We start from the raw sequence: 12459 nt of genomic DNA on the forward strand, positions 1-12459 counted from the left end.
CGCGCGCGCGCGCACACACACACACAGAGAGAGAGAGAGAGAGAGAGAGAGAGAGAGAGAGAGAGAGAGAGAGAGAGAGAGAGAGAGAGAGAGAGAGAGAGAGAGAGAGAGAGAGAGAGAGAGAGAGAGAGAGAGAGAGAGAGAGAGAGAGAGAGAGAGAGAGAGAGAGAGAGAGAGAGAGAGAGAGAGAGAGAGAGAGAGACTTTGGGCATGCAAGCGGTAACCTTACGGGTGCGATTGAGTATAGTTCTTTAAAATATAACCCTACAGCGACCACATGTCGTAGCTATAGCCAAACAAAAACAATGTCGTTTCATTATTTAACATAAATCAGAAAAAAAAAAAAATGCAACCTTGTGCTGAGGATGCTCCTTTATAACACACCAACGGGAAGTTGTTGGTATATATTTTAGAAACCCACGTATATAGTTTTCATTTCCCACCTTATCTATTCTGACGCCAAGTCGTCCGTGTAGACTTTGAGGTCAAACCATCATGGTCAACTCTCGGTATAGCCCCATCTGTAGTGATGACACATGTAGTCTGTATGGTGTTCGTCGGGATCGGGGTAAATTCTTGTAGCTCCAAGTTCCAAAAAAATCAAATTCTATGAATACTATCGATGATATATCTCGCAAGATACAGAAAGTGGGAGACAAAAAACTGCAGCCACAAGTCAGTGACTGGATCAATGGGAATGAAGATCTTCTAGAAACAGCTTTGTTATTTACAGCATCAGCTAATCTATCGAATTTGTAGAGTTAATTTATTTATTTATTTATAATTAATAATCGTTTTGCAAGCTGGCAAAGGCAAGAGACCCACATGCCAGTTTTATAATACTCATTTTGTTAGGTGGCGACTCACTGTTTTAGATCTAATCTTAAAGTTCTATATATTGTTAAAATAGATGCAATATCATCTCTTTCAAGCACTTTGATCTTTGAAAGTTTTAACACTAATCAAAACGATGTCTGACCTAAGACAGTTTGAACACCTCAAAATACAATTAGAAGCTATAAAATCAGCAACAAACAACTTTTCTGAAGACAATTGCATCGGAAGAGGAGGATTTGGGAAAGTTTATAAGGGAAAACTCACCCATTCAAAGCGGCATACCATGGTTGCTATAAAACGTTTAGATCGCACATTTGGGCAAGGAGACTCGGAGTTTTGGAAAGAGATCATTATTCTTTCTCTTTACAAACATGATAATATTGTGTCTCTCGTAGGGTTTTGTGATGATATTGGCGAGAAGATCCTTGTGTATGAGTACACATCAAAGAGAAGTCTTGACATGTATCTCAACAACAGTGATCTAACATGGATTCTACGCCTTAAAATATGTATTGGTGCAGCTTGTGGACTTGCGTACCTTCATAGGGATGTTGGACCCAAGAAAGAGTATTACACCGTGATATTAAAAGTGCCAACATCCTATTAGAGGAAAATTGGAATGCCAGGATAGCAGATTTTGGTCTATCTAAATTTGGTCCAGCTAACCAGCGATATTCCTTCCTTGTCTCTAAAGCTTGTGGCACTCTTGGTTATTGTGATCCGCTTTACGTAGAGACGGGTTTATTAACAAAGGAGTCAGATGTTTACTCTTTTGGTGTGGTTTTGTTTGAAGTTTTGTGTGGGAGGTTGTGTATTCGTCAAAAGGATATGGGCCCACCTTTAACTGAGTTGGTGAAAAGGTGCTACGAAGGGAACAGCCTAAATGGAATTATTTTTGGTAAGATTAAGGATGAAATAAATCCTAGTTCTTTGAAGGCGTTTACAGAAATTGCTTATAGATGTTTAAAGAGAAACCGTGAAGAACGTCCGTTAATGAAAGAGGTGGTGAGAATGCTTGAAATTGCATTCAGATATCAAGTATGTTTGTTTTTTTTCCTTAATTTCTATTCACTAATTTTATGTATAATCATCTTAATCTATTAATCCATTATAATTTTGAAGAGCAATGATACGATACCTTCACAATCAAAGGGCGGTTTATGGACACCTCAGAAACAGGGGAACCAATCAAGGTATGTGGATCTCAATGACTACATGCACAAGTAAATTGTTTCATATTTTGCTTTATATTCATTTAGCAAAAATTGATTAATTTTCTTAATTTGTAGGGCTCCTGAAATCGATATTATGGAGCTTGAGAGTCTGTTTTCAACAGCTTCAGTGTTTACACACATACACAAGGATAATGATACGCCACATTCTGAAAATCTCAAACCAGAAAACATTGATTTGGTTAGTGGATTCAACTTGTACTTTAAATGGACATATTTAAAAGTTTAAGTATTTTAATACCCTGGAAAGATCCATTTTTGTGTTTACTTTTCTTCCAATTTTATATCTACCTCTAAAATAACAATAAGATATTATGTTAAAACATCTCATTGATTCACTTTTGTACTAAAAACATTTAAATTCTTTTTTGCAGGCATTGCTAAGTAATTTTGATGATTTTTCTTTAAATTATTTTCAGGTTCATCCAGAAAGAGCAAGTAATTGTGAAATCATGCTTGGGAAAATGAAGATTCCTCTACCTGATATTATTGTAAGTTTATATAATGCATAAATAAAAAAAAAAAAAAAAAAAAAAAAAAAAAAAATCTAAGGCCCGGTTTAGTATATGGTGGAATGGATCATAAAGAAATGGAACGAAGGGTTGTAGGAATGAAATTAATTATTCAAACATATTGTTGTTATGTATAATAAGAATACTATCTAAAGTTAAATTGATAAATAAAGAAAAAACTTATTTTATAAAAATAAACTTTAATTAAATTAAGATATATAAATTGAATATAAACATGTTTCATGTTGTTTAAAATATACGCTATATGCATTTCAGCTAGTCACAAATAAGATACTTATCATTAAAAAAGTATTTATGAAAACGAAAATTAAATACCAATCTTGAAATAGAATTATAATAAAACATTTTGGAAAATAGAAAAAATAATTTTACTGATGTTTTTAAAATCAGTTAAACACACCCCTCCCCCATGGAATGAAAATTAACCTATGAGAAGGAATCACGTTCCTCAAGGTATATGCTCCATTCCATTCCTTTGTAGCAAAGAAATAACAATTTTATTTATTTATTTGTTTGTTTTCAACGATAAACACTACATTAAGGTTTTCAGTAAGTTATATTTTTCCACAATTACACGTTATAGCTAGATTGTGAAAATAAACTCAAGACACCAACACAGAAGTATAAAAAACATTTCTAGTTTTATTAAGTTATAGTTTGCTTTAATGTCTGATGTAGGATTATAACATATAAGAAGTTGTGTTTGATTTTCAGAATGCCATCCTTGCATTAGATCCTTCTGCTTTGAATCTTGATCAAGTTGATAATCTTATCAAATTTTGTCCTACAGAAAAAGAAATGGAGATGATAAAGGTATTTTCTGCTTTGTTCTTCTCCTCTCCTTAATTTGTATACTTACACTTCATATGCAATAATTGTATTTCTACATCTCAGAGCTATACAGGAGACAAGAAAATGCTAGGACAATGTGAACAGGTATTTTTACTTGTAGATTGCAACTATTGCATAAAGATATAATAATTAAGTGCACATTACAAGGAATAGCAGTGTACTTAATTTTATCATGATTGCAATGTATTTACTTTACGCTAGAGATAATACCAATACATAACTTGAAACTTATATAATGCTTAAAGTTTCATGTTCCATATTGCTATTATCGATAAAAAAAAAATTAAGCTTACTGCTATTATAGGGTATGGAATTGCATGTATATTGCTATGATGGGCATAGAAACAGAACTACGTTGCTATTACGGATAAAAAATAAAGTACCTTTTACATACCACTATATTCGTTTAAAAAAAAAAGGTATATAGCTATTATGGGTAAACAACAGAAGTACATTGCTATTATTAGTAAAAAATAATGTTAATGCCTATATTGTTAAAAAGAGTAAAGTACATTGCTATTCCTTGCAAATTTCCTATTATTAATTCCTTACATAACACATTATGATACTTGGACTTGTAGTTTTTCTTGCAGTGTGCGAACATCCCAAGGATAGAGACAAAACTACGAGTATTTGCATTCAAAATTAGTTTTATGAGTCGGGTGAACATTCTTACAAAATACTTTTACAATTTCTTTCTCATTTATGCTATACTTTACATATGCTAGAAGGAAGAGTTGGCTATAAGGGATTAATTAGTTTGACTTGCATGTATTCTCTTAATGCTTTGTAATAAACGGGTAACTAGGGACGTTTATGTCATTTTACTAGTTAGGCCGGTGGACATCAGATATAAATAGTAGGTCAGTGTTAGGTTATCGGGATCTATACCAATCTACCTTTCTTTATTGCCTTAATTTCAAATCTTTTTGCAGGTTAACAATTTCAGAGACACCCTGAATACAATCAATGAAGCTACTAGAGAGGTGACTTTCATCATAAAGATTATGCAGATACTTGCAGTTTTTTGTGAATTTTTAATTTCTATTTACATAATTTAGATCAAGTTTTTGTGAATTTTTAATTTCTATTTACATAATTTAGATTAAGGAATCAACAGATCTGGCTAAGATAATGCAGACAATTGTTAAAATGGGGAATACATTAAATGGAGGCACAGGTAAAGCTAAAGTTGATGAAATATCTTAATCTTGATATCTTGGAGGTTGTATTTTTGTTTTTATGTTTAATGAAATTATGACGTTCTTTTATCTATGTTTTAGAATCTTCGGGAAGATTTAGGTTAGATAGTTTTAATCAGTTGGGTGAAAAACGGTCAACAAACAACAAGATCACATTGTTGCATTTCTTATGCAAGGTATAATTTTTCTTGAGTATTAATTTTGTCTTCACACTAGATATCAATTAATTAATTAAAGTTAAAATTAGAGTAAATTACAAGAATGGTCCATGTGATATATCAAAAGTTGCAGGTTCAGTCCAAGTTTTTTTTTTTCTTCTTGCCTTTAAGTTTGGTTTTTGTCTCTTATACTGACCGGGTTAGAAAAAGGTAATTAAAACCTTGTAAAATGACATTTTATTATTATTTAAGAAAATTAAACACAAATATATGTTGGACTACAATAGATTTATTTATCCACCGATTATGTTCAGAAAGTCATGTTTAATTCTCAAAAGAGCATTTGATTGTTACTCATGATCATCAAAATTAATAATGTTTTAATCTCATGGAATATATTCCCAGAAAAAAGCATTAGCTACAATTTTCTTATAAATTTTCATGTCACTTTGATTATGTTTTGATTTTGTGAGCTTACATACTACGTACTATTGCTAATTAATTAGGTCGTTGCTGAGCAAACGCCTGAATTGTTGGACTTTGATAAGGATTTGATTCACTTGCAAGCTGCCTATAGGGTAAATTGAAGGGAAATGAACATAAACGCCATTGTAGTTTGGCTAAAATAAGGTTTTAAGCTCCTAATTTTATTTGGTTCTATAAAAACAACCCATGTTTGCAAAAAAAAAAAAAAAAAAAAAAGTCCAACGCCACCACTATGACCCCAATTGCCGGTTCAACAAGTTACCATGATAAGATGCTATTTTTTTTTCAATAAAATCACCCAGCTACACATTTTTCTTATTTAACCGCCATAACAATTTTTTTTTTTTTGGTATTTTTTTGTTAAACACATTATTATTTTTTTGTAATAAAAAGTTGTTGAAAATAAAATAAATTGTTAAAGGCGGTATTTTGTTTTGTTGGATTTTTTTTTTTTTTAAAATTTTTTGTACTTTTTGTATGTTTATTTAAAAATGATTCATTTGTTCTCACAATAATAATTTTTATAATTTGATAGCTTTGACCTATAATATGTTTTTCCAGGGATTTTTGGCTTATGTGGAATTTTTCTAGAATTTAAGATAAGATGTATATATATTTTTTAATGTTTTTTAAGAGTTGTTTATTTATTCTCAAACTAACGGGCTTTTATTGGCAACAACCACCAAAAGAATTCCTGGAACTTTACTGTCAATGGTCTATGGCATTAATTAGGTTTTTTGTGCCAGCAGCAACAAATATTTTCTAAAAAAAGTAGTCCTATGAAAATGAGTAAATTAATGAAATCGTCTCTATAGTTTGGTTAAAATTATACGTTTAATCTCTAACTTTTCTTTTGTACTCGGATCGTCCCTGTGGTTTGATTTTGTTGCATTTTTCGTCCCTGTGGTTTGATTTTGTTGCGTTTTTCGTCCTTTACATAGATAAAGTTAGGGACCAAACATGCAATTTTGACCAAACCACAGGGACGAAAAATACAACAAAATCAAACCACAGGGACGATCCGAGTGCAAAATAAAAGTTAGGGACAAAATATGTAATTTTAACCAAACCATAAGGACGATTTCAATAATTTTATGTGCCGACACACTTTTAGGCTAAAGGGTGTGGCTGCGGTTTGGGGCCGCGGTTTGTGCCACCTCAGCCGCGCACACCTCCCTCAGGCCGCGGTTCTCTGCGGTTTTGGCTGCAGTGCGGTAGTCCATGGCTGCACTCATTTTTCTCTTTTCTCCTCTTTTACTTGTACTTTTTCTCTTCTCTCAACCAATTATCTTCTTTCTTTTCTCTCTCCTAACCTTTTTCCCACTCTTTCATTGCGGTTTCTAGTTGATGAAATAAGAACAAATCTGAGTTGGCGTCTACGTGGCATAGGAGGGAGTGCGGTTTCGGTGGCACCACTCCCTCCAGCCTTACTAACACTAACAATTTTAGGAGAAAAAAAAATCTTCACATTGTGGTTTTCCTCTTTTTTCTAATTTTAACAAAAAGAAAATTAAAAACAATTTCTAAAAATATTGTGTTTAACAAAAGAAAAGCTAAAAAATTACGAAAAAAGTTGTTATATAGTGGTCAAATGTGTTAAAGTTGGGTGGCTTTAGTGGAAAAAAATCACTTTATAATAGTAACTTGCTGAACTAGCAATAGCCACAATAGTTGCATTGAATTTATTTATTTATTTTTAATATTTTGCAAACATTGATGGTTTTTTTTAACGATATAAAATATGGAGCTTAAACCGGGCCAAAATACAATGGTTTTTATGTGATTTGCACTAAAGTGAATACCTTAAAAGTATCAGAATTTGTTTCCTGAGTAAACTATATTTTTTGTTTCCGAGTATAGTTGATTTTTTTTGTCTTTCAGTTTTGTTCCCCAAAAGTTTCTTTTGCAATTCCATTTCTTATTTTAGGTTTTTATAACATTATTGGTCCAAGTTCAAAATAGAATGGCTATATTTTTTGGACTAAAATTGCAAAAAGTAGCTATACTTTTGGTATAAAAAATAACTATTTTACTTAGAAAAAGGACCAAATACGTATCAAGAATCTCAATTAACGAACAAGTTTGCAAATAATAATAATAATAATAATAATAATAATAATAAAAACAAAGCAAAACAAAAGAAAAAAAACATTTTGGGACCAAAAATGCAAGAAACAGCCATACTAAGGATCCTACTAAAATGTAATTTACTCTTCTTATTTTTGCAATCCGGATGCATAATGATGGCTTGTATTTTTTTTGTATTTTTGTATATATATATATATATATATATATATATATATATATATATATATATATATATATATATATATATATTTTTCCATTTGGCTATATATCGACATCAAAAGTATAAAATACAAACCAAAATTCTATCGGAGGGCATGCATGCATTATTTAAAGGCGTTGAAAGGGTACAGCAGGAATTTGATGCTTCAGTCAATGATGGTCGATACCAAGAGGTATTACGTATATATACGTTTACTTTTTTTTTTTTTCCTTCCAAAATACTAAACTAATTTTTCTTCAACCACCTTCCAGGTCTTGCAGAATTTTCTTGATAGTGCCAATGCTCAACTGCAAACTCTTAGCTCCTTCTATAGTAACGTGGTAAGTCTTTCTGTAACTGCTATGCATCCATTTTAGGTACATATTTTTGAATCAATACACGAAGCTTTTGATTTACTGTTCTGGTCTTTGATTTTATCTTAAAAGTGAGTCCTTAGAAGTAAACCGTTAAGTCGAGTAACTTTTTCTTTATAGGTTCACATTTAACAACATATTTAGAAAAGAAAGAGAAAAGATGAGTTCATTATGTAACAAGAATAAACGTTTTGCAGGGTCGATATATAGACTCACTTCCTTTATATTTTGGGGAGGATCCCAGTCGGTGTCCATGGGAGCAAGGTATGTTGTAGCTTTTAGTTTCATTATCTTAATTGTCACTTATGGTGTAAATGTATGCATGTAAGTGTATGTAGGATTGCTTAGTTTGTATAACAACATATAAAAGAGTGTTGTGAAATCCATATGATAAAGTAGGTATTGTGTAGGCCTGTTACTCTTATGCAATTGTCCATAGCGATCTTAGACACTATATATGTGTATCCTTTGCATTCTCTTGAGCATAGTTGCAAAAGTCAATAGGGGGGATTAGGTTGGTCAACCGGAGATTAGGATTGGCCGGGGACCTTAAATTAAAAGCAGTTAAATAAATAAATTAATTAAATACCACTAATATCATAAAGAGAATAGGTAAGTATGACTAATATCATGAGATTGATTATTCCTCGAAAAGTTATCAATCTAGAACTAGTTTGGTGTGTTAGATATTCATCTAGATCATTTCCTCTACTTCTCCCATGAGTTCCTCAAATCCATCAACAAGAAACTAAGATCTCATTTTTCTTTAAAGGATGAAATACAATGCAAGTAAGGGGGCGAGCGCCTACTTATACTTGAGGACTCCAAATCTACACATAATACTAAAACAAATAAACACCAAGGTATACTAGAGCTATAAGAGCATATCTAGATTATTCCATCTAGATGGACTTGCCCTTTTTAGACAAATGAGTATATATGTACCTTGCTCTAGTGTCATGTTGATTTTCTTTGGTGTCTTAGCAATTAGGTGTGAGCCACATGTATTACATGGATGTATTTAAAACAATTAAATATGTATAAACATTTGAGAAATTTGAATTTATAAGAAAAATGAGAAAAATATTGAATTACTAAAATTAAAGTGTTTTTTTTCTCTTTTAAATTTAAACAAATCATTTATATAAAATAATCAAAACAAATTAATGAGATTTTATTTTAAAATTTTGAAGTTATAAGGAAAGTCCATTAATGAAATTGATATGCATTTATTATTAAATTTAAATATCATATGAAATTGAATAAAATAGGAAAACCACAAAATTACATATGGAAAAAAATTAATTCAAAATAACCACAAAATGACATGTGACAAAATGAATGAGAGTGTGATAAGTGGCAAAAAAAACCTTCATTTATTAAAGAAGATTTAAATATCATATGAAATTTAATAAAATATGAAAACCACAAAATTACATATGGAATAAAAATTATTTCAAAATAACCACAAAATGACATGTGACAAAATAAATGAGAGTGTGACAAGTGGCAAAAAAAACCTTCATTTATTAAAAAAGATTCGACGCTCATTGTTGACACTTTGAGCCAATTTGAACTTCATCATAATACTTGTTAACTTTTAGACAAAACTGCAAAAATGGTCTCTCCCTCAGTTCATCTTCTCCAACCAAAAAACATGATTACAGCTCCAAAACATCGTTATGTATAGATAACGAAGGCAAAAGTGAGTCCTCATAAAGTGGCATAACAACAATAACACCAGCAGAAGAGGAGGTAGAATCGAAATCAGAGATCGGTTCTTCCTCATCCAAGACTGTTGGTCGATCGAAAAGGAAAACGACAATAATGAGGGGGAGAATCGGACTTATAGGAGTCGCAAGAGGTGACGGGGCTGGTCGGAGATGACCTTTGGAAGCAACAACTAACGACGAAAGTGGTTCACAACAACGTCGATGATGGTTGCAGGGGTTGCTCCGATGGCTTCTGTTGCTTCGTTTTCTCCCTTTTCCGGTGAGCTCGAAGAGAGGGAGGGTAGGGAGGAATGAGGGCTATGTTTGGTGGTGATTTTTGATATATATATATATATATATATATATATATATATATATATATATATATATAGAGAGAGAGAGAGAGAGAGAGAGGTATGAGGTAGGTATCGATGGTGGTGGGTCGGACGTCACACAGTAGTAGCGGCGACAGCTAGGTGAAGGTGGTGACGATGGGCGGCGATGGCTGCTTTTCTGCCTCTTTTCCTTCCTGTTCCGACGAGCACCATACGAACAAGGTAGGTCGAAGGAGGTGTTTGGGTGGGTTCTCTTGTCTAAAACAGGGGTTATTGGATGGTGGAGATATGGTGGATCACGGTGGCAGTGGGTGGTCGAGGGTGGTAGTCCTTGACTGCTCTTGATTCCCTCTTCGATCCTTGACATTAAATCAGTGAGAGGGGGGGAAAAGGAGGTGAGGTGGTGAGGTTTCTGTCTTACAATGGTGAGGGAACGGTGCTTCATGGCAGCAGCTGGCTTAGTCCAAGAACAAACAACCATCTCGGTCTGTATCACTCTTCCAATATACTACCAATTCGGTTTAGAGGAAAAGGATTTTTTGCACCACTTCAATGGGGAAGTTTGACTTTCACAAGGAGAGAGAGAGAGAGAGAGAGAGAGAGAGAGAGAGAGAGAGAGAGAGAGAGAGAGAGAGAGAGAGAGAGAGAGAGAGAGAGAGAGAGAGAGAGAGAGAGAGAGAGAGAGAGAGAGAGAGAGAGAGAGAGAGAGAGAGGTGGGCCCCATTTTATTATTAAATAGAAAAAAATATAAAAAATATATCAAGAGGACAGTTTAGTCATTTCAAGTTTCACAGGGACCATTTTTACATATAAACTAGTCCAAAATGACCACTAATCCAAAAAAGTTAGGATTTGAACTAAAACTCAAAAAAATGCATACCACAGAGACCATTTTTGCAATTTTATCTAACTTTTATGAATTGTGTGGACAAAATAAAAACTACAATCATTAAATTTATATGCATATAAAACTACATTTAAGTTAACAACTGCTGTAAATAATAAAAACTACACACTTATAGAAATAATAAAAGAAACTTCATGCTAATTATATGCGCTTGAAAATATTAAAATGTGCCTATTTTAGGTCATTTATCCTTGCTTTAAGTGATGAGTTTTAACTAGAGCACGTGAGTTTTAACTAGAAGACACGGGGTTCATTATATTATACATTCTAAATATCTGAATACATTCAACAAAAAATGTGTAGAATTGATTGATTCGATTTATTAGTTGTATTTATGTGGATCTATTTCATGCTTTATGGTATTTGTTTTCGCAGTGATAAGTACTCTGGTGCGTTTTATAGAGATGTTCAAGAGAGCACATGATCAGAATAAAGCGTGGGCAGATTAAAAGACTCGATGTGTACCAAAAAATGGGAATTATGAAAAGATATGTTATATGTTACCTTTATTCGTAATCTTTACGGAGGAAGGTAGCTTTTTTTTTTTTTTAATGTATGTACAAAATACAAGGTACGTATATTAACCGATTGTTTCTAGGGAATAAAATGAATTAGGATTGTCATGAATTTTAGATTTTGTTCACATCGATTTTTATTTTTTTATCTCATATATCATTCAATTTTTGAAACTGTTCACATATTACCTTTGCGACTGGATGTAGGTTAAAAGGTAATATGTAAATAATTTCAACAAGTTAGATGCAAAACAGTTCTAACGGTGGATAACCCGGACGACCACCAATGGCCCACAACTCTAAGGGGCCCAAAATTTTTGGCATATATATATATATATATATATATATATATATGTGTGTGTGTGTGTGTGTGTGTGTGTGTTTCTTTTAGACTGAATTTAGCCAAACCTGATAATAGCCCCAAAAAATAAACAAACCGACCTATTCTAAGATGAACGCGCCTCGTCTTAAATTCTGGGAAGTGGGAATGTAACATTCTGTTTTGAGAAGCTTCTTATTTAGGGATTGTGGGCGATAAATGGATCAAGTAAAGATATTGGACTTCAATGGAATAAGGTTTAGACACTATTAGATGGTGATAATCTTGGTTGTGCGATCCAAGCCCTTGATTGCGTTTTGGAGTGAAAGGGTAAAATGGAAAAAGTGATGTTTCAGACATCTTTTTGAATTTAGGATTTACGTTTGGAAGGTGTTAAGGCAATGTAGAGTTGATATGATTGTAGAGCTTCTCATTACCTTTCCGTGGATATAAAGATCATTGAAATCATAGTTGAAACGAAGAAGTTATGACCGTTTGAAGTTATGACGGTTTCGGGTTAAGCCGCGTATGTTGGGCGTACGGGGAAGTACGTTGGGCGTACTAGGGTATCCTTGAGTACGCTGGGTGTACTAGGGTATCCCTGAGTACATTGATGTACCAGAAATATGTTGGGAATACACAATCAGTGCCCAAACCTTATTTTCGTGGTTTGAGCCATATTTAAGCTTGTTAACTTCCCCAAACCCATT

The 12459-nt window shown here is 32.8% G+C and overlaps 1 protein-coding gene across 2 annotated transcripts; it reads left to right on the forward strand.

Annotated features, from left to right (window-relative positions):
* The first annotated feature begins 653 nt into the window (after positions 1–653).
* Positions 654–11542, forward strand: LOC145048905 (formin-like protein 3). Of its 2 annotated transcripts, none has more exons than XM_078997552.1 (15): positions 654–1875; positions 1960–2030; positions 2127–2250; positions 2489–2560; positions 3317–3415; positions 3497–3538; positions 4036–4116; positions 4390–4440; positions 4559–4634; positions 4738–4832; positions 5321–5392; positions 7670–7780; positions 7860–7928; positions 8159–8225; positions 11291–11542. In XM_078997552.1, exons 1-15 carry the CDS (start codon positions 1666–1668, stop codon positions 11362–11364), a joined length of 1314 nt encoding a protein of 437 aa, XP_078853678.1. In that variant the 5' UTR covers positions 654–1665; the 3' UTR covers positions 11365–11542. The 2 variants fall into 2 exon arrangements, with proteins under 2 accessions (XP_078853678.1, XP_078853679.1); XM_078997553.1 differs by having other exon boundaries at positions 4048–4116.
* The last annotated feature ends 917 nt before the right edge of the window (positions 11543–12459 follow it).

Source organism: Lactuca saligna, chromosome 5 (genome assembly GCF_052625555.1).
Source record: "Lactuca saligna cultivar CGN05327 chromosome 5, ASM5262555v1, whole genome shotgun sequence".
Lineage (NCBI taxonomy): Eukaryota > Viridiplantae > Streptophyta > Magnoliopsida > Asterales > Asteraceae > Lactuca > Lactuca saligna.

Excerpts from the sequence above, each read along its gene's own strand:
- LOC145048905 (XM_078997552.1), top strand. The coding sequence starts at position 1,666 with ATGGGCCCACCTTTAACTGAGTTGGTGAAAAGGTGCTACGAAGGGAAC. Across the intron at positions 4,635-4,737 it reads TACATTAAATGGAGGCACAG|AATCTTCGGGAAGATTTAGG; the intron begins GTAAAGCTAAAG and ends TCTATGTTTTAG. Across the intron at positions 8,226-11,290 it reads TCGGTGTCCATGGGAGCAAG|TGATAAGTACTCTGGTGCGT; the intron begins GTATGTTGTAGC and ends TTGTTTTCGCAG.